This window comes from Antennarius striatus, chromosome 15, assembly GCF_040054535.1.
Source record: "Antennarius striatus isolate MH-2024 chromosome 15, ASM4005453v1, whole genome shotgun sequence".
In the NCBI taxonomy this organism is placed as follows: Eukaryota; Metazoa; Chordata; class Actinopteri; order Lophiiformes; family Antennariidae; genus Antennarius; species Antennarius striatus.
Window position 1 is genome coordinate 1419190 of NC_090790.1, and position 23041 is coordinate 1442230.

The 23041-nt window shown below is 47.4% G+C and overlaps 1 protein-coding gene across 1 annotated transcript in view; it reads right to left on the minus strand.

Moving 5' to 3' along the window:
- Positions 1 to 17916, minus strand: part of ror2 (receptor tyrosine kinase-like orphan receptor 2) — a 42247-nt gene extending 24331 nt beyond the window's left edge. Inside the window, exon 1 of the mRNA XM_068335032.1 lies at positions 16933 to 17916. Within this exon, the coding sequence (XP_068191133.1) occupies positions 16933 to 16996 (64 nt within the window). The 5' untranslated portion in view covers positions 16997 to 17916. The remainder of the gene's footprint in view (positions 1 to 16932) is intronic.
- Between the last annotated feature and the right edge of the window lie 5125 nt (positions 17917 to 23041).

The following is a 23041-nucleotide window of genomic DNA, read 5'->3' on the forward strand; positions in this document are numbered from 1 at the left end:
AAAAAAAATCCTGATGGTCTCTATGGCCAACGAGTGTATGTCTTGTACGGAGAACAATGCCACAAGGTTCCTAAATAAGTCACGTCGTTCTCCTTCATCATTCAAGCTGTAGTTTTATGAGATATCTGTATATGCTCAGTCAGAATGGATTGTCTCTGCTGGTAAACATGGAGATTAGGAGCAGAGGACCGTCCAGAAGAAGAGCCATTCTCTGACTCTTCATGTCATCACCTGTGTGTCAGGCTAAACGTCTCACCTGCTCCACGTCTTCATGCTGCCTGTGTGTGATAATACCTGAGCTGGGTGTGATCTAATGTGGGATCCAATCAGGATCAGACCCATGTGTTTGGCTCAGTGATTTGCTGGACCTAGCTCCCCCCTCCCTGTAATGCAGAGCATGTGTGTGACAGATGTTGGTGGTGGGGGCAACGTGTGGTGTTGATGAACACACCATACAGCATTCCTCTCAACAGCCACACTTTCCTGTAGACTGGAATATATCCAGAGTCAACAGATGACATGTAGGCATGTTTGCCCCACCGTCAGTGGGGGGTTCATCAATAAACACCCACATGCTGGATTTCAATCCCTCACCTCCTTCTGGAGGTTGTCTCATTTCATCGAGCTGCAGAAGATGAAGACTATCCTCCCTGACCGTACCGATACGACTGATGAGCCTTTAGACGTCTCTGAATTGTCCTCTACAAATCCCAGCAGTAATAATCACACTGCAAAGAGTCGAAGAACGGAAAGGACACTGGTCTGAAGTGTGTGCTACAGTCTGATTGGCCTCAGCCAATGCTCCCATCTGTTATTGATCTACTGCAAGACTCACAAAACTAGAGCGGAGTGGAAACAACCAGAAATGATCGTTTCCTGAAAAACAACACTAAATAATCTCAGAGTGTGTTTCTGCAAACCAACATTGCTCCTCCAGCAACATTTCCACTGCCTGGCCTCTGTTCTGCTCCACCCACCCTCCATTTCTTGCTTTTCCATGAGGGGAACAGAACCGGGTACCTGGACCTGAGCAGTACCAGTGTCTCAGCGGTAGAGCGGGTCGTCCAGTGATCACAGGGTCGGCGGTTCCATTCCCGCCCCCGCCCAGCCACCACAGAGCGAGAGCTAACAGTAGGAGGTGTCAGCTAACCTCCCGAGCACTGCCGAGGCGCCCTTGAGCAAGGCGCCGTCCCCCTCACAAGCTGCTCATCTGGGGGCACACCTGGTTGGAGCTGCTTTCCCCTGTACCTCCGCCTGTGTTTACAGCCCCCCTTGTGTGTGGTTGTGTTTGCTTCAGGGGTCTGTACACACAATATGAATGTCTGACAGTAAAACGAGTGGAAAAGGATAGTTTCTCCAATTTGACATTAATAAAGTACGTTTCTTCTTCGTTTGTAAGAATTTAACTGAAACATTACGGGGGGGCAGCCTAGCACCAGTCAATGTCAGCCGAGAACATCTAAGCTATGTTCGGGTTAGAGCTAGATGTGGCCTTTATTTCACCTTCAGAAAAGGACCTGATGTGGAGCCGAGTGAAGTGGAACTGCAGTGGAGGAGATGTGGCTCCTAACCATGATGGTTCCAAACCGCCAATGTGGAGTTCTGACCTTTTTTATTCATGTAACATGTGGGATCAGCCCCAGTAACCAGTTCTGTTCAAGAGCTGATTGATAACACAGCTCTGAGGCTTCACCAGCCTTTCTTTTTGATTAGTCATGTGACTGGACCTTTAAGTTAAACATTCCAAATCCAGTTAGCTTCAATATGATGCACCAACGACAACTGAACCTCGATCTTTCTTTGTTGCTTTAGCTATCTCCTTGTTTGTTGTTTCCTTTTTTAGCTGCTTCCTCAATAACCTGCCCTCCTGTCTCACATGTGACCTCTTTAACCAACGATGTTAAAAATATAAAGTAAAGGAATTGTGTGTTTTGGTTGGACACTGACATCGGCTGAACCTGAAGCTAAAACAACACAGACAGAAAGAGGTCACTCCACTGAGGTCCTGGAAATTAAATTAAACCCAAATCCATTTTCCAGCTTCTATCCTAATAGATCAAGTAACATGAACGTCCATGAAGCTGCATGCAGAGCAAATGTAGAAAGAAATGCCCATGATGAAGGAAGGGAAGAGGAACACCCCCCACACCCAGAGAGGATTGACGATCAATTGTTTCCCTGGAAACCGCGTGTCATCACGGTTCACAGAACGATGATGCTGTTCAGGTAGCGTCCACACTGCCCTCCCTTTGCAGCCACAACACCGTTAATTTGCCCTACGTGAGGCCTGAGGCTCTGCCCCGGGGCATTCCAGCAGTCAGCAGCTGCCATGAAAGGGCCCTTTGAGAGCAGAGGGGCCACACCAGGACCCAGTCCACTGAGGCTGACTGAGGGCCTTCTGGCACGGATCAACACTTTCCTCTCTTGTTTAAACTGCCCCACACATAAGGGTGTGTGTGTGTGTGTGTGTGTGTGTGTGTGTGTGTGTGTGTGTGTGTGTGTGTGTGTGTGTGTGTGTGTGTGTGTGTGTGTGTGTGTGTGTGTCTTGTCTTTGTTACTCCCCATCCTCCATCCCTCCACATTTTATGTCCTACCATCTAACCTGTAGGTGGGTTCAACAGTTAGCAGAAACAGACATCGGGGGCGTCCAGACCTCCTCCAGTTCGTGGACGTGGACGTCAAGAAAATCATGTCAAATTCTGCTTTTGTTATCTCCAAAACTGTGGGGGGGTGCAGTTATAAAACTTAACTGTACAGAGCTGATTTATCCTGTGTCCTGATTGTCAGGGTTAACAACCAGTCATGGTGGCGTCAGCTGAATGTCTTCACGTCTTCTCCCTCAGCCTGGTGTCAGCCTGGCGTCAGCCTGGCGTCAGCCTGGCGTCAGCCTGGCGTCAGCCTGGCGTCAGCCTGGCGTCAGCCTGGCGTCAGCCTGGCGTCAGCCTGGCGTCAGCCCACCGACACTCGTGTTTCGTTAATCAACTCTTTGAACGTTCTGATCCCTCTGATAGAACCCAAGGAAGTTAAAGTTCTCCCTTTTTATTGTAATTCTGATGGACCGTGTGTGGGATAGATAGATAGATAGATAGATAGATAGATAGATTGATTGATTGATTGATTGATTGATTGACCCGTGAATACTGACGGGTTGAACCGTAGGTTAAAACCACAGACAGCAGATTCCTCCACCGAGGGGTGGGGGATGAGTGGACCACCTTCACCTCCTCTGGTATCACATACAGTAATCCCTCAAGTATTCGCGCTTCAAGATGCACGGCTTCACTTAATCACGGATTTTTAGTAGGTAGTCACGTGATACCGTAAGCGCATGCTATTGGCTGACAGCATCCAGAAGTGTACTACGTACTGAGACTCAGTGAACACAGCACACTTCTGTGTATTAAAACAACACTTAAAGTACTTTAAACAGTCTATCAGAGTGTTTTAAAGGTAATACAGATAGAAGGTGATGTAATATCAGTATGGGGGGGGTTCAGAAACGGTTAAATTACCCTAAATAATAAAATAAATACTGTAGTTTGTCGTCATATTGTGGAATTTCGTTTTTTTTTGCGGATGGTCCTGGAACACATTAACTGTGAGTAACGAGGGATTACTGTATTACAAAAGGGAATACTGTATTTAACACTGAAGGTGTGACTTTTGGATACTACATAGAACGGATGACGTCATTACAAGTAGTGCTGAAAATTAGGGCGGTCAAAAGGGGAGAAGCTCAAACGAATATCATTATATCTTAGTACTTGGGTTTGTTCTGTTTCTCCATTGTAGTCCTGATTAAACTCCACTGTAGAGTTTGATCAGTGATGGTTGGGATGAAGAATTAAAAAGCCACAGCATTACATTTTTTGGAGTGCCTGTGGTATCTGTGTAACTGCATTCATGTATTTGAACTTCAACAACAGCACAGCCATCCGTATTCTTCTCTTTTCCACTGGCATCTGACGTCCGGATTCAGCCTCTGTGTACATGGTGCTGGGGTATATGTTATCTCACTGGGGTAAATAAGTCCTACATAGTCAGGACAGTCTCTCTCTTCTAAACATCCAGCTCAGACCACACTGTGAGCCTGTCCTGTCTCTCTGGTCGACCTTTCACCTTCGTTCACAGGGAGTTCCTCCTCAGTTACAGACAAACTGTTCTTTAGAAAGGCCACCCTGCTCTAAGGAGGTTTTATCTTAATGGGATCACTGCACAATGAAATCCTACACATACCTCATGAAAGTCACATTTTTCTTTTGTACAGAGTTTTTTTTGTTTCCATTTGGTTTCAATGCAAAAAGTTGATTGTGGATAAAGTCTAAGAAGTGCCTTTCACTTTCATCTTCACAAAAGTGTGAGGTAGGAAATAGGTTTGAAAACCAGTTTACCCCTAACCCAGTAGATGCTGGGTTTGGGGTAAAACTGGGTAGATGCTAATGACACAGGTCAATGTCACACATTCACTCCTTACCTGGTATGTAATACAGTGATCCCTCGGTACTCACGGATGATGCGTTCGAGGATCACCCGCAAATAACGAAATTCCGCGATACAGTGATTAACTGTTTATTTTGTTATTTACAGTAATTTAAACTATTCTGAACCCCCCCATACTGATATCAAACCACTTTCTATCTGTAGTACCTTTAAAACACTCTGATAGACTGTTTAAAGCACTTTAAGAGTGCCTTTAATAGACAGAAGTGCGCTGCGTTCCTTGAGTCTTAGAATGCAGCGCATGCTATTGCTGTCAGCCAATAGCATGCAGGTACGGTATCATGTAACTACTTGATGTAGTGAAGCCGTGCATCTTGAAGCGTGAATAAGCGAGGGGTTACTGTAAACAGAGCATCACAACATCACTGCTTGATGTCACTTCCTCAGACAGAGCGCTGCTACAGGACAACACGTCAGGAGAACACGGTGAGTTTAGATGAGACAGTGCCCTGGAACACGTCTCTTTCCTTCTCCGAATGTAAGACACTCCTCACGGCTGTGATTGGGGTTTTTCATTGGTCCGCATCAGGTGCAGTGTGTGGGGCTTTGGGCCTCAGCAAACCCTACTGTGAGGACACAGTGTTAGAAAACTTGCATTACAAGATCGACTGTCCTGTCCACTGACAGGAGCTGCAGAATTACTCTGTCAATAGAACAGCAATCACCGATTACTGATTAAATAGTTCTACTTCGCAGCACTGTTTTTTCTTTCGTTTGTTTTTGACAGTTTTTACAACTCTTTCTTACACAAGAAGCTTTCTCACATGTATCCCACGGATACAACAGCCATACAACCGAGAACCAGCCCTCTCTCTTGTTATAGAGAGCAGTTACTGGCTCTTAGCAACACGAAACACGGACAGACACGACATCCCAGCTGAGCTGAAAAGGTGCTACCGTGGCTACAAGGCTGGGGCTAAGCTAACAGCTAGGCAGGCAGACAACCGAAGACGATTCAAACAGTCGTTTCCCTCTGATCATGGGCAACTCAACTCACTGCCAAACAAGATGGACGAGCTGGCCGCTCTGGAGAGAGCTGCATGTTCATGCTAACAGAGACATGGCTAACCGATGCTATACCGGATGCTAACATGGAACTGTGAGATTTCATCGCGGTGAGAGCGGACAGAGACACGAAGGCATGTGGGAAAAGCAAAGGTGGGGGACTCATCATCTACCCCAACAACCGCTGGTGTAACCCCGGCCATGTTTCAGTGAAGGCGGTTGTATGTTGCCCTAATCTGGAGCTGCTAGCCGTTAGCATACGGCCATACTATTTACCCCGGGAGTTCAGTCACGTGATCTCCTTCTGTGTTTACATCCCTCCATCGGCCAATGCAGCCGCTGCATGTGAGAAGATCACCGGTGTCGTTTCACGGCTGCAGACCAAACATCCTGTAGCCTTCACGATTATCTCTGGACACTTTAACCATGTCACCCTGGACACCGGCCTGGCTGCTTTACACCAGGTTGTTAACCGTTAACGATCGACCTACTGTACACCAACGATAAAGAGGCTTAGAGAGTCACCGCCCTGCCTCCACTGGGCATGTCAGACCACAACCTGGTGTACGCCCAGACCCAGTACACCCCCCTGGTCCAAAGGCAGGCAGTCTCTACACGTACCATCAGGAGATGGACTCCTGGAGCAGAGGAGGCTCTCAGAGACTGCTACAACTTAAGACACTGTGTTATACACAAAAGACTGTGCCATGTCACAACACAAAGCCTGCTAAACCAAGATGGAGCTGTTGAGCTGGTCGCTTATTGCGATTTACAGGATCCTCTCCACCAGACCAGCTGGATCTGGTGAGCACCAATGCCCAGACGGGACTTTTAAGGCCAGATACATGCTTGACAGCTGGGATACGTTTAAACTCTGTGTCTGGCCCCGCTGGAAGTGGAGGATCTTTGCCTCATGATCACAGCACTGGGGTTTGGAGGTTTCGTGCTGTATCACAAGCTGAGAAAAGTGGAAATACAACAGACCAAAGGAGAAGAGGATTCTGCCAAAGCTATGGAAGCCACGTCCAGAGTGCATGCTGCAAGAAAGGAGGCCATGGCTCTGATTCTGAGTGATGCCATGGTCAGGATGAGTGACCGGCAGGACGATGCCAATGCTTGGTTGAAGGAAGACGTCACTCAAAAGCTGGAGAGATTGTGAAGGAACCGCGATGCTGACACTAGTGACTAAAAGAGACGGCAGACACGGAATTCAACGTCATCTCAGCCACACAAAGCAAAAAATTCAATTGTGACCCCATAAAGTTGTCCAGAAAATCATACGGAATGGACTATTAAAAGGACATTAACAAAACTGAACTTACTTCAGGAACCGATGAAGACGTGTTAGGGTTACTGCTGGGTGGACATGACGAGGACATCAATGGGATGACAGACTATCTCAACTTCTGTGTAGATGTGGTCGCCCCCACCAAGACAGTTTGGTGCTATCCAAATAACAAGCCTTGGAGGATGTCAAGGATGTCCTCAACAAAAAGAAGGCTTTCAGGACGTAGGATAAGGAGGAGATGAGAGAAGCACAGAGGGAGGTCAGAGGCTGCCTTAAGGAGGCCAAAGACTCCTACAGGAAGAAGGTGGAGCAGCAGCTGAGCAACAACAGCATGAGGGACGTCTGGGAAGGTGTGAGGAACATCACTGGGCACAAAGCCAGGACCAGAATGGAGGGGGGAGGAGTGCAGAGAGCCAACGACCTGAACAACTTCTTCAATAGGTTCAACCAGCCCCCCCCACACCACCACCCCCCCCACACCACCCCCTATCGCCAACCTCCTCTGCAGCAGCTCACCAGCCTCCTCCCTAATCCATGGCCTCCCTCCCCCCTCCACAGCAGCAAAGTGGCCCCTCTCCACCGGTCCCAATCCTCTTCTCCCTGTACACGGTGGACTTCTGCTACAACTCAGAACTGTGTCACATCCAGAAGTTCTCAGATGACACAGCTATCGTGGGATGTATCAGGGACAACGAGGAGGAGGAGTATAGATGCCTGGTGAAGGACTTTGTTGACTGGTGTCACAGCAACAGTCTGCAGCCCAACACCTCCAGAACTAAAGAGGTGGTCATTGACTTCAGGAGGGACAGACCCCAACCCAGACCAGTTCTGATAGGAACGGAGGAGGTGGTGATTGTGCAGACCTATAAATATCCTGGGCTGTGGCTGGACAACAAGCTGGACTGGACCAGCAACACGAGGCAGCTGGACCAGAAAGCTCAGAGCAGGATCTACTTTCTGAGGAGGCCGAGGGCATTCAGCATCTACAGGAAGCTCCTGTGGATGTTCTACCAGTCTGTGGTCACCAGCGTCCTGTCGTTCACTGTGGTGTGTTGGGGAGGGAGCGTGACCAAGGTGGATCTCTCCAGGATGGAGAAGCTGATCAGGAGGACAAGTTCAGTGGTGGGGATGAAGCTGGACCCTCTGGACAAACTGCTGGACATCATGGACAATGTCAACCACCCTCTGCACACCGTTACCAACAACCAGAGGAGCCTGAGAAGCCTGAGGCTCCCAGCATACAGGACCAACAGAATGAAGGACTCCTTCATCCCCCGAACCATTAAACTGCTCAACTCCTCCCTGGGGGAGTTGAAGAACAAGAGAGTCCACAAGAGAGCAGAGGGACGACACGCACAATAAACTATAAACACTACAAACACTTTAAAAATCCTATGCTTATTTATGGCTTTTTATTTGCATATTTTGTGGTGTGTTATTCTTGTTCTTTTTAGGTGTCGGTACTCCTTTCTGTGTGTTTTTGTGTACTCACTGTGCTGTGTGTAGTAAGACGGAGATGTCAATTTCCATGACAGAACCTCCTTAAAGGATCAATAAAGTTAATACTACTACTATACAGTTGTGTTAAACACATCTTTACTTAATTCACAGAATGATGGGACACTACCTCATATCACACACCAGAGACCTGATAGGTCAGTAAGAACAAAAGCTTTGTAGGAAAGTTACTAAATCCATATTACATTACAAAACAGTAAAATCTGGTCTATTCACCTTCTCCATCAGACGACCCTCTGGTCTCAGACCAGTCGGCACAACCGGAGGCCTGCAGGCAACCAATAGGTGTCTATAAATATCTATGCAAATACCTCCACCTCTAAGTGCAGTTTTCTGCTTCATACATAAGGTTAACAGTGTCTGACATGTGGTAAAAAAAGGGACTTTTCCTGTTTTCTTACAGTCAGAGCGAATACTTGGAATACTAAAGTATTTTTCACATTTCAGAGAGTTTTATTACTATAAATATGAAGTAACTTCCTCTGAAGCACAAACCATGCACACATTTGCTCCACAGTTTCCATCACTGTCATAATCTAAGCAAACAAAGAGGCTCACAATGTCTGACATAACAGCTGTATCGTGCATTCTCTAGATGCTATCACTAGGCTGGGACAGGATTTCTACTTTATTGGCTCTGATGCTATCTACCCACTATGTTAGCCCTCACTTTAAAGCTGTTTACACATGGGTGACTCCACCCCTAACAGGGCTCAAACAACAGGACCATCCCATAAAAGAGCAACATTTCCCTCCAATAGTTAGCCCTTTGGGGGCTAAAGAAGAGCAAAAGACAGACCAGGAGACCAGGGTGGGGGTTGGGCAGCGTCACTGGTGTTGGAAGAGTTCATTCCAATGCAAGTGAAACAAATGTGAAACAAAGCTCCAGTGTCTGTTTATCTCCACCACAGCAGCTCTGAGTCACTCTTTCCTTCAACAGCCCTGAGGCAGGAATGAGGCTGAAGAACCACCTGAACATCGGTGGGCCGTCAGGGCCAGCAAGGCTCGTCTGCTGGCCTACCATACCCAGAAAGCATGATATTTATGGTATACACACACACACACACACACACACACACACACACACACACACACACACACACACACACACACACACACACACACACACACACACACACACACACACACACACATTGGGATATAGTATATCATGGGCCAACACTGGGTCAGTGTTCTATTTTTAGGTTGGAGAGGTTTTATCCAATGAGAATTCAGCTACCTTGTGATGCCCGGTTCAACCTGGCAGGTTGTATAATCCGTCCAGGACCTTCAGAATCTAGAATGCAGGCGAACGGGCCCATATAGTTAATACACGATACGATAGCCAATCAGATCCCAAGATCCACAGATAGGACTGGTACCCCCGTTGACAGGCAGTCACGTGTTCATGAGCTCATTAAGATGTGATGTGGATGTGTGTTGTCTTTTCTCCCTCATGCTTTTACACCTGGTGTTCGCTGTTTGAAGCTCCTGATTACATGTAAACCCCCTCTAGTCTGACCCCTCAACATTCACCCATTCACTAGGACTCACACACCAGTATTACCATGCAGCGCCCCAGCTGTTCCTCATCAGCAGTACTAACATGTGACTAGTACTTTTACTCTGCAGGACCAGAGATAATACCTTTCAGCTGATTTTTCTTCCTCTCATTGTCTAATATGGGCCTGATGTCATCACCTCCACCTCCTGAACGTCTAATGTGTTTGAAAATGAAAGAAAAAAGGAAAGGCAATTTCAGCCTCACATCAATCAAACTGCATGTTGATGCTCGTCAGAGACGAAGGAGCTGATGCTGGTAGATGCAGTGATGGAGGACAGGGAGATCAGGTTTTGTGCTAGAACAGTGTGGGTGTCTCTTGAGCAACATTTTAAAATGATCCTGGTAGCAGGGACAGAACTGTCCAATGGAGACAAAGAGGAGGTGTCAGACGTTCAATCAGGAAACTGTGAGGAAAGAGGAGCTGGTTAGCTCTGCCCGCTTCAACGCCTCTTCACCAGCATGAAGGTTGGGAGGAAGACCTCCTTCAAGTGTGAGGTTTTAACGGAACCTTCATGGCTGCAGGGACACTAAACAGGACAGAGGTCTGCCTCAGTGGGATTGTGTTCTTCACTGACAGCAGCAGACAGTTACACAAGTAGAGAAGAATGCACTACAAAGCAGGAGCACAGGCAGACCCCTCAGAGGGATAATCAAGAACAGACTCAGCAACACTGCCCCTGGGTCAAAATACCTTCATCCAAAAACAGTCAGTTACAGAAACTCAGCAGCATTAAAACACACACAACTACTGTATGCAAAACCAACACATGATAGCAGTGCTTCAGATGACCCTTGACCTCTCAGGGAGCTGAGAGGGATGGAGAGATTTGTCTCTCTACAGACTACAGTTCATCTAACATCACCATAACTCCCCCAGTCACAACACAACATGGCTGCACAACAGTATTTTTGTCTTGCTGTCGTCCTCTTTGATTGACATCCTGCCAGTAGGTTGAAGTGGAAAATGTAGAGAAGAACCTCAAGACACCAGCTGCTCCACGAACGAACCATTTGAGATGAAACCGTCACGAAATCCGAGATACGAGTTAGTTGGTGGATGGATACGACATCAGTCAGACCGCATCTCGTTCTTTACCACGTGTTGGTGGATGGATACGACATCAGTGAGACCGCATCTCATTCTTTACCACATGTTGGTGGAAGGATACGACATCAGTCAGACCGCATCTCGTTCTTTACCACGTGTTGGTGGATGGATACGACATCAGTGAGACCGCATCTCGTTCTTTACCACATGTTGGTGGAAGGATACAACATCAGTGAGACCGCATCTCATTCTTTACCAAGTGTTGGTGGATGGATACCACATCAGTAGGACCGCATCTCGTTCTTTACCACGTGTTGGCGGATGGATACGACATCAGTGAGACTGCATCTCGTTCTTTACCCCGTGTTGGCGGATGGATACGACATCAGTGGGACCGGATTTAGGAGTAACACGATACAAGTTTCTGACAGGACCACAACAGCCAATCAAAGACAGCTCAAATTAGCTGACAGAGATCCAAACAACCGACACGGCTAATGGCAGGTAACGTACAGCTGTAGACTGAAGTTTAACAGAATCTGCATTTACAGCTACAGCTTTGTCATCATCTTTTAAGCAGACACAGCTGCTTGTCCAGAGATCATGTTACGCAACACGTTCACTTCTCAAAGGTCAGATGAGGCGCTGCGTTCGGGGCTCAGTGATCAGGTGAAGCGGTGCGTTGTCTGCTCACAGATCAGTAGATGCGGTGGATTCAGTTTTCAGAGAGCAGGTGAGACGTTGAGTTCAATGTACCCCGAGGATCACGGCTTTGAAAGACAGCCTATGGAGTACTGCTCCCCGTTATTTTCCAGTTTCGTGGCGTGTCCTTGTTTGAGAATCTGTGGAAATTCCCTTTAAGTGTGATAAAACCCGATTCCACAGGATATTCTGGGTTGAACACAGCTGGTTCTCTCAACCTTCAAAAGTTCTTCAACAGCTTATTCCACAAGTTGTTGTCTTCAGTCTGCTAACCTCTCAGTTGAATACACAATGGTGATCCATTTACACTGCCTGCACATACTTGGAGGCCTCCTCTTCAGTTTCAGCTCAACAGCACCCATAACAAGCTACACATGTTCACATGCCTAGTTACTGTTTCAAACTGCAGTAAAAATCTGTGGTATGAGTGCACATTGGTGTCCAATCTGGTCCTTAAAGCAGCAGAGCTGGCGTGGATTCAGTGTCTTATAACCAGCTCTATGATCATTTAATCAAATGATCATAGAGTAAACAGGAAGTTTGTGCAAAAAGACAGGAAAACAATACCTCAAATTATAAAAGCTATGCCTAAATCAACCCACTCGGAGCCCTTAGCACGGGAATGTCTTGCATCACTCTAATTAGTCCCAGATCTCAGACTATAATTAGTACCAGAACAGGGACAAACCAGCAAACAGTCATTCGCTTCCAGTCACCTAAAGGCAGGAAAGAGTTGAGATCTGCATTGTTCCAGCTTCCTAGTAGCTGAAGTACGTGATCGTTAGACATCTGAGCTGATGAATAATTATACAAAACAGCATGAATAATTTGTGCTTGTTGATTTGATCCATTAATTATACTGGTTGACCTAAATTATACAGCTGACCTAAATGTTCTCCAGTACTTTGAGAGATAAACAGTCAGCAGGAGAAAAAGACAAATGATTACAGTATATAACTACAATGGTCCTATTAGACATTCTTTTTTTTATTTATTTCATGTACCGCTGCTGTATCTGCCATAGCGGGAGCTGGAGCCTATCCCAGGTGGCATAGGGCGTGAGGCGGGGGACACTCCGGGCACGATGCCAGTGCACCGCGGAGCCACATATAAAGACATACAAACACGCACACACACACACACACACACACACACACACACACACACTCATTCCTAAGCGCAATTTGGGACCGGCCAATCAACCTGAAGATCATACTTTTGGAGGTGGGAGGAAGCCGGAGAACCCGGAGAGAACCCACGCAGACACGGGGAGAGCATGAGAACTCCACACAGAGCGGGACTCGAACCCGGGTCCACCGTGTTGTGAGGCGACGGCGCTAACCACTGCGCCACCGTGCCGCCCACATTCATTATTTTAAATAGTGATATAATTTAACATCATTTATTTTCATAAATGGTGACGTATGACAGGATGGTACTACAGGCTAGGTTGTTATTTATCACATGTACATATTAATGTGATTACAGGCCTTTGACACACACACACACACACACACACACACACACACACACACACACACACACACACACACACACACACACACACACACACACACACACACACACACACACACACACACACACACACACACATGGGGCCTGTAAGCATGCAAATGATGAGAGGTAGAGGTGGGCGACTCCTTCATGCTGCATCCAATGAGCAAATTGTTGGGGGGTACCTTGCTCAAGGGCACCTCGGCAGTGCACACTCCAAATATTTTGGTCCACATGGGCCTTGAACAGGCCACAGTCCGCTCCAAAGACCAACACCTAGTGGACTGAGCTACTGCCGCCCTGGTGGTTAGTGGGGGGAAGACGTTTCTGGGTGATTTGCAAGAAAGTCCTTCATCAAAGCAGAAGGGGGGTGTGGAATAGCTCCTTCCATTCACACAACTCTGACATGTAGCTGAACGCCACCACGCATCGTTACATGGACTCCTCACTTAGCACCACTCCCCCTGGCGCCCCTCATAAGACCACAGTAGTCCCAAACACCGTCAGGTTTGGGGTGAAACGGATGTCATGGAAACGGTTCTGTGAACAGGTTATGAAATACTTTTGAGGACAGATCAGCTTGTTTAGTGCCCAGGTAAATTTAAGATGAGACTAATGTGACTGCTGCAACAACAAGATAGATGAAAATCTACTGCCATAGCATGACCCTAAAAGACATGATGAAGCGTGCTAATGGACGGCAGGGAAAGTGTACCATGCTAGTTTCCATTGAGCAAAGGGAGCATTTTAAGATTTAAAAATATCCTTGAGTGTGGCTTCTTGAATGATTCCGGTAATTAAATGTTACTGGATGTTTTGGAGTTATTCTGCATGTTTCTAGGCATTTCTAGGTGTTTCTGGATGTTTTGGGATGTTTCTGGGCATGTCTTCGCTGTTTGTCTGCTGTGGTTCAACTCTGTCAGCAGAATAACAACCAACAACCTTCCTGCAGCAGTTTCACACTCATCTGAGTGCTTGTCATCAGGCAGCTATTAGCTCCTGCTCAGAACAAAGCCGCCACTGTTACTGGGGAAGACAAACGCTTCTGCTAGAGGGGTGACTGAAGCGCTGTGATGGAGCAACTGGAGGGGTTATGTTAAAAGTTGATTATATCGGGAGAAAAAACAAATTCACACTCTAGTAATAATGGCATAATATTATGCATCTTTTAAATAACTTAAATACTCATGTGTGCAAAAAGGTGAGAGAGAAAGAACCAAATACACAAATGTAATGTGAAGATGTACAACAGCACTTAAGGTATGGAACTACAGTACAGCTGTAATCATGAGGGTGTGTTCGCCACATCTGAAGTTTGCTACCTAGCTACACCACAAAATTCAGTTTGGAACCGATTATTACTATCGCCTTGATCTTCCACTGAGGACAACCCCTCCAGGAATGGGCTTTGGGGGACTGGAATCCAGGCCATGTGGCAGGAATCGACTGTTGAACCATTTTTCTTACAGTCAAACCTGGTTCAGTGACGTCCTGTCAGCCCCCCCCCCCCCCCCCACGTCCAATGGCCACTTTGGCACACTGTGACCCCCCATTAACAAACACAATAAGTTTTCCACCAGCAGACCTGGAGACCTGCAGGCAACCAATCACTGTGTGCAATACATGTAAAGTGTCATTTTTTTGTATCAAGCAGAATGTTTCCAGCCAACATTCAGTCCCAGACTTTCTCAGGAAAGAATATTTGGACAGCTAGAGGACTAACTGACAGGAAACCAGGAGATTCACCGACGGCCCGGAGTCCAGACTGGACCTGAGTCCAGGAACAGGACGAGACCCTCCCTGAGAACCACCGTGTGGTGACAGCAGAGGTGCCAACGGCCACCAGACTTAGGAAGAACGATTTTAAGAAACCAAATTACGTGTTGATATAATTATACATTTTTGTTTTAACCCCTGGACACCCAAATTTATTTGCTAGGTACTTATTGGATGTACAGTATATCAACCGGCTGCTGTGGAGTACATACGTTATGTCAGCTGCAATCTAAACTAAGAAACACTGGGGATGGTTCTGATCACTAAAAATGGTGAAATGTATCAAATAAAAACGTATAAATCAATTAGTAAGTAGAGAAATATGAGCCAATACGTCACCATCAACATGGATTTAGGAGCGATCAATCAACACTTGAACACTGATGGAGTTGTGAGGAAAAAGTGTCACTTTATGTAAATAAACAACATGGAATTACTTTATCAAACTGTGAAATTGAGAGAAGGTGGATATTATTCATTAACTATACATTACCTGTATTCACGTCACCCGACAGGTGATGCTTTAACCATAACCTGATCAGTCTGGAGTCAGCAGGTATTTACCACACAACACAGGTCCTGACTAAACATCACGTCTTTTAATGTGAGACGAATTGCATGTCGGTCTTCCATGAGACGTGTCAAGCGTGCTCAATCACATGCTGCACACACGCCTTCAGGTGTGTGAGATGTGTTCAAACAACCGTTTACATCCCAGCGAGCATCCCTGTTGCTGTGATACGGATCCAGACCGGGTCCAGGGGGCAGAACACCGACAGTCTGTCAGTCCATCAGTCAAGACCGCCTCTGCTGTCTTCTTGTCATAGACCGCCCTGTTGGGATTAATGAATCTCCTCCACCAATGAGAGATGGAGGAGGTGTGTGTGTGTGTGTGTGTGTGTGTGTGTGTGTGTGTGTGTGTGTGTGTGTGTGTGTGTGTGTGTGTGTGTGTGTGTCTGTGTGTGTGTGTGTGTGTGTGTGTGTGTGTGTGTGTGTGTCTGTTGGCCATCAGAGGGACGCAGTGTGTTCTAAATGCTTATTAGATGGGGGTGTACAGAGTTTGCATACTTTAGAAGTGAAAAAGTGTTGCGCTATCCTGACTTGTGTTGGTCATTGTGGGGGGGGGGGCAGCGCTGAAGAGGCATCAGGCTCCATGTACACAACTACAACACCCAGATCTAGATCACATCTCCACTGATTGGGCCCCAGAACCTCCAGTAAAGGCAGAGAATAATCAGACATTGATTGATTGATTGTGTGATCAGCTATGACCTGATGTAAACTCTGGGTGATCACCAGGGGGGGCCCCCTCCTGTTTCCTTACAGACCCCAGAATTATAATCCATAATCCATCAGTCCTCTGAAACAATGAGAATTAAACGGATTAGCATGACTGAGGAAGTGGTGAGACCCCCCCCCCCCAGGTTTGTCACTAATTAACATTACAAGGACGCAGTGTGAGCTGCTCTGGGGAGGGGCTGCTCATCTCACACCGGGGGGGTTGCCTCTAGAAAGAATCAATGGTCTCTTCAGACAAACGCAACAGAAAGAACCCATGTGGGTTCTCCAGAGCTGCGGGGGTCAGTCCGCTGGTCTCCAGGGGGAACGTCACCGCTGGGGGGGCCCCGATGAGGGGCGAACAGTTTCCACAGGACAGTCCTGAAGTCCAGCGGATCGGGTTGAACCCCTTCCGTCGGGTCTTCACACACGGACGGTTTGACTTCAACGGGGGGGGGGGGGCGTCCTGAAGCGCAGTTATGAACTTTTCTCTAACCCTAACATCCCAGCAGGACCAACGGTATGATGACCAGAGAAGGAGCGAATAAAAGACCATCACCATCATCATCATCATCATCATCACCATCACCATCATCATCATCATCATCACGACCCCCAACAGTTCAAAGGACCGGACGGTAACGGGGTTCGGTCTCCCGTCGGTCTGCTGGACTGGTCGACATGTTGAGGCCACACGACCGGTCCCCCCCCCCCCAGGTCGGTAATGGAGACTCTTACCGTCACCCCTCACATCTGGAAGCAGCAGCAGCCCCCAGAGCAGAGTCTTCATCAGGGCCGCCATCAGCCTTCCTCACCAAACAGAAAGTGGAGAAGAGAAGACCGGAGACACAACATCCGGTTTCAGAGGCGCTGGTCCCCCTGGGCTCCGCTGGTTGTCCCGGTCAGCCAATCAGACCGAGGAGGGCGCTCCCTGTCCGGGACCTGAGGCAGCGGAGCGGGGGTCGTCCCGCGCACTGAGGACCACCAGGGGCGCGACGCTCATTCCAACTGTTGATGGGGGAGAGCTCCTGATGACGCGCCGCTGAGCAGACACACACCAACTGGAGTGTGTGTGGAGAACACACACACACACACACACCTATTCACGCACACACTGACTGGAGGGCGCCCTCCAGAGGCGTGCTGCAGTAGTGTCACAGAAAGTCTGCACGAAAGTTTAACGAGGGTCCAGCCGGCCCAGAGAAAAACACCGTCACATCCCTCCTCCTCCTGCTGCTCCTCCTCCTCCTGCTCCTCCTCCTCCTCCTCCTACAGCTCCTCCTCCTCCTGCTCCTCCAACTGATCCTTCTCCACCTCCTCCTGCTCCTCCTCCTGAACGTCACCTGAAAACATGAAGTCTTCAGTGCTGATGTTAAAGCTGCACACCGACCAGAGTCTTCAAACAGGGTTTTGTTTTGGGCAGACTAAAAGTGGGCGTCTTAAAACTAAGGTCTTAGAGTTTTCTCAAGAATCCCTCATCAGTACTCTCAATTTTCAGAAGGCTCCCAGTTACAATAAACGCAGTGTGGTCTAAATCCTGACAGAAATTCTCTCCAACTATCTGAGGAACCAATCTGAAGGTGTAAGGTTTACAGATTTGTTGATGACTTTTTCTTTTTCAACAGCTCGGTTTAGTCAGGATCAGTGTTCCCTCTAGGATGTGTACTGTTAGGACAGTCTCAGCACACAAGGAATTCTGAGCTGCACATAAAATAAAATTCGATATAAACGTATTGTGATGTCCTGTGTGTTACTGTCCTGACTTATTCTGTGTGTGTGTGAGTTGTGTATGAGTTCACGACACCGGGGGGGGGGGGGTATAAATTTGAGTGCTGAGCAAGAGTTGAGAGGAGTTCTGGGTTGTTGCTTCTAATGGCTGGATGCTGAAATGAAGCTCACCAAAAGAAGTTTGTGGTTGTCATCCTTTATCACATTACATGACACTGGGCGTGTCACACCGGGGGTGTCACAGTATCAACTAGTCAACGACTGGAAACGAATGGGCAGCAACACAACCAGTCACCAAGCCAAAGGGAAAAAGAAATGCCGTTTTCTTTTTCATAATAGGACCCAGCAGGAGGAGAAGCTAGAAATAGAAGGTGTGATGTTCAATGTTGTTAGTGGGTATGCTCCACAGGTAGGATGTGAGCTGGAGGAGAAGGAGAAATTCTGGCTGGACTTTGATGAAGTGATACAGAGCATACCTAGAAGTGAGAGAGTTGTCATTGGAGCAGACTTCAATGGACATGTTGGTGCAGGAAACAGAGGTGATGAGGAGGTGATGGGCAGGTTTGGTATCCAGGAGAGGAACGCAGAAGGACAGATGGTAGTTGACTTTGCAAAAAGGACGGAAATGGCTGTAGTGAATACTTTCTTCCAGAAGAGGCAGGAACATAGGGTGACCTATAAGAGTGGAGGTAGGAGCACACAGGTAGACTACATCTTGTGTAGACGGTGTAACCTGAAGGAGATCAGTGACTGTAAAGTAGTGGTAGGTGAGAGTGTAGCCAAACAGCATAGGATGGTGGTGTGTAGGATGACTCTGGTGGTGAGGAAGATCAAGAGGGCAAAGGCAGAGCAGAAGACGAAATGGTGGAAGCTGAAAAAGGAAGAGTGTTGCATGACTTTTAGGAAGGAGTTAAGACATGCTCTGGGTGATTAGGAGGTGCTTCCAGATGACTGGACAACTACAGCTAATGTGATCAGGGAGACAGGTAGGAGAGTACTTGGTGTGTCATCTGGAAGGAAGGTAGATAAGGAGACTTGGTGGTGGAATGAGGAGGTACAGGAGTGTATACAGAGAAAGAGGTTAGCTAAGAGGAAGTGGGACACTGAGAGGACTGAGGAGAGTAGACAGGAGTACAGGGAGATCAATCAATCAACTTTTATGTATATAGCGCTTAATCATATCTGAAGACATTTCAAAGCGCTTTACGGATAGAAAACCAACAATAACCTCCAGAGCAAGCATAAGCGACGGTGGCTGGGAAAAACTCCCTCATTGAGTAAGAAACTCCGGGCAGGACCCAGGCAAATGGGTCGAGATGAGATGAGATGAGATGCAGCGTAAGGTGAAGGTAGAGGTAGCAAAGGCCAAACAAGAAGCTTATGATGACTTGTATGCTAGGTTGGACAGTAAGGAGGGAGAGACTGATCTATACCGGTTGGCAAGACAGAGAGATAGAGATGGGAAGGACGTGCAGCAGGTTAGGGTGATTAAGGATAGGGATGGAAGTCTATTGACAGGTGCCAGTAGTGTGATGGGAAGATGGAAAGAGTACTTTGAAGAGTTGATGAACGTGGAAAATGAGAGAGAACAAAGACTAGAAGAGGTGACTGTTGTGGACCAGGATGTAGCAAAGAGTAGTCAGGATGAAGTGAGGAGGGCATTGAAGAGGATGAAGAGTGGAAAGGCAGTCGGTCCTGATGATATACCTGTAGAGGTATGGAAGTGTCTAGGAGAGGTGGCGGTAGAGTTTCTGACTGGGTTGTTCAACAGGATCTTAGATAGTCAAAGTCAAAGTCAGCTTTATTGTCAAGTGTACCATATATGCACGACATACAGCACAGATGAAATTACAGTCCTCTCTGACCCACGGTAAACAGGCAGTACAACAGGCAGTACAACACAGACATCAGACAGTACAGCACAAAGTATGAGACGAAACACTAAGGGATGGTTAACATCTCTATACACTCTTTAATCCCATAGGGGAAGTGATGTGTGCACAGTCCCTGAGTTGACGGGAAGAAAGAAAGAGAGATAGGTAGTCAGGAGCTGGGAATAGGGGGCAGAGCAGGGGGAGGATGGAGTTCAAGGCTGTGCCATGGGGCAGGGTAGGGAGGGAGTTGAGCCTCCTGACCGCCTGGTGAAAGAAACTGTCCTTGATCCTGCTGGTTCTGGTCCAGACTCTGCAGTCTCCTACCTGATGGCAGCAGGTTGTAAAGGCTGTGTTATCACCTGCAATGCTGATGGCTTTGGGGGTGAGGCGGGTGTTATAAATGTCTGTAAGGGGAGGGAGAGAGACACCAGTGATCTTTTCAGCTGCTCTCACAATGTGCTGCAGGGTCTTGCGGCAGGAAACGGTGCAGGCGCCGTACCACACGGTGATGCAGCTGGTTAAGATGCTCTCGATGGTGCCTCTAGAAGGTAAGCATGATGGGGGGTGGGGCTCTTGCTCTCCTCAGTTAGCGGAGGAATTAGAGGCGCTGTTGGGCTTTTTTGGCCAGCGATGCTGTGTAGTGAGAATATGTGCTGGTGCACATTTTTAAGAACAAGGGAGATGTGCAGAGTTGTGGCAACTACAGAGGAATAAAGCTGATGAGCCATACAATGAAGTTATGGGAGAGAGTAGTGGAAGCTAGACTAAGGGCAGAAGTGAACATTTGTGAGCAGCAGTATGGTTTCATGCCAAAACAGAGTACTACAGATGTAGTATTTGCTCTGAGGATGTTGATAGAGAAGTACAGAGAAGGCCAGAGGGAGCTGCATTGTGTTTTTGTAGATCTGGAGAAAGCTGATGACAGGGTGTCCAGAGAGGAACTGTGGTATTGTATGAGGAAGTCTGGAGTGGCAGAGAAGTATGTTAGAGCGGTGCAGGACATGTATGAGGACTGTAAGACAGTGGTGAGGTGTGCTGTAGGTGTGACAGAGGAGTTCAAGGTGGAGGTGGGACTGCATCAGGGATCAGCTCTGAGCCCCTTCTTGTTGCTATGGTGATGGACAGGCTGACAGACCAGGTCAGACAGGAATCTCCATGGACTATGATGTTTGCAGATGACATTGTGATCTGCAGTGAGAGCAGGGAACAGGTGGAGGAGAAGCTAGAGAGGTGGAGGTTTGTCCTGGAAAGGAGAGGAATGAAGGTTAGCCGCAGTAAGACAGAGTACATGTGTGTGAATGAGAGGGACCCAAGTGGAAGAGTGAGGTTACAGGGAGAAGAGATCAAGAAGGTGGAGGATTTGAAGTACTTAGGGTCAACAGTCCAGAGCAATGGAGACTGTGGAAAAGAGGTGAAGAAGCGTGTCCAGGCAGGATGGAACGGGTGGAGGAAAGTGTCAGGTGTGATGTGTGATAGAAGAGTTTCAGCTAAAATGAAAGGAAAGGTGTACAAAACTGTGGTGAGACCAGCGATGTTGTTTGGTCTAGAGACAGTGTCACTGAGGAAAAGACAGGAGACAGAGCTGGAGGTAGCAGAGATGAAGATGCTGAGGTTCTCTCTGGGAGTGACCAGGATGGATAGGATCAGGAATGAGTACATCAGAGGGACAGCACATGTTAGAGGTTCTGGAGATAAAGTCAGAGAGGCCAGACTGAGATGGTTTGGACATGTCCAGAGGAGAGATAGTGAATATATTGGTAGAAGGATGCTGAGTTCTGAACTGCCAGGCAGGAGGCCTAGAGGAAGACCAAAGAGGAGGTTTATGGATGTAGTGAAAGAGGACATGAAGGTAGTTGGTGTGAGAGAAGAGGATGAGAAGACAGGGTTAGATGGAGGCAATTGATTCGCTGAGGAGACCCTGAAGGGAAAAGTCGAAAGGAAAAGAAGTTACTATTAGATAATTTTTGGGTAGTAGAAAGGCTCATAAAAAAGGAGAAATTAGATATTGTACGGACAGTTACAGGAATTTACACTACATCACAAGCAAGAGCACACGTCATTGTGCAAAATGTGAGTGTTTTAATGTGAACAAAATGTGACGTCTGAAAGGTGTGTGTCATTTCTTCCAGAAGAGGGCACAACTGGGCCTCACCGGCCAAAGCAGGACCCTCACATATAACACACTACACAGCTCATGAAAAACAAGATTTTTGTCTTTTTCATTTTGAGTGGGCCAAATCACTTAGATTAAAAATAAACAAATGAAAATTGCTGTTGTAATTTGATTCCTTTAATAATCCATGTATCTTGCCGTGCTCCAAGGTTTTTAACCAGTGTGACACTGGTGTGAGGCCACAGTGCACCTCTGATGATGCTGACAGTGGTCATCAGTGCACACAGGAAGCTCGTGTGTTTTCCCCGACACGTGAAAAATTAGAGGGAACATTAGTCTGGGGTGTAGTCGTGGGTAACGCTGTTGCATAATAACAAGAAGGTTCCGGTTTGACTCCTTTTTGTGGGGATTGTACGTTCTGCGTGGGTTCTCTCTGGGTTACCGTATTTTCCGCACTATAAGGCACATCTAAAAGCCTAAAATGTTCTCATAATCCCGTAGTGCGCCTTATAATCCGGTGCGCCTTATAAATGAAATACATTATAAAACAAACAAATGATTGAGGGTGCGCCTTATAGTCCAGTGCGCCTTATAGTGCAGAAAATACTGTATTTGGCCTCTTTTCACCTCCAAAAACATGCTGAACTAGCAGTATCTCTACAACCTAATAAGAAATGCTGTAGATCTCCATCTACAGCTGGAGGTGCTACATTCCACCTTGCTCCTCGCTCCTCACTCATTTTTGTTTCTGCCCCTTCCCAAGAGGTGTGGCCCATCACCAGTCATAATGCCAATGAGGACGCTGAAAGAAAGACTGAACTATTGAACTCAAGTTCCTCCGATCTCCACAGAAAGGAGTTAAACCAGAACCTTGGGGGCGGCAGAGTGGACGCTTCATGATCAGACATCGGCGGTTCGATTCCTGCTCCCGCCAGCCATCCTCGGAATGTGAGCTGACAGTGGGAGGTGTCAGCTCACCTCCCGGTCACTGCCCAGACGCCCTTGGGCAAGGCGCCAAGGGCGCAAAAAAGACAGTGAGGAAGGTGAACTTTCACTTCACCCACGCAGAGATCTGTCATTCTTTATAAAGGTTACTGTCATCCTACAATTGCTGAGTTACATTCAAGTCAAC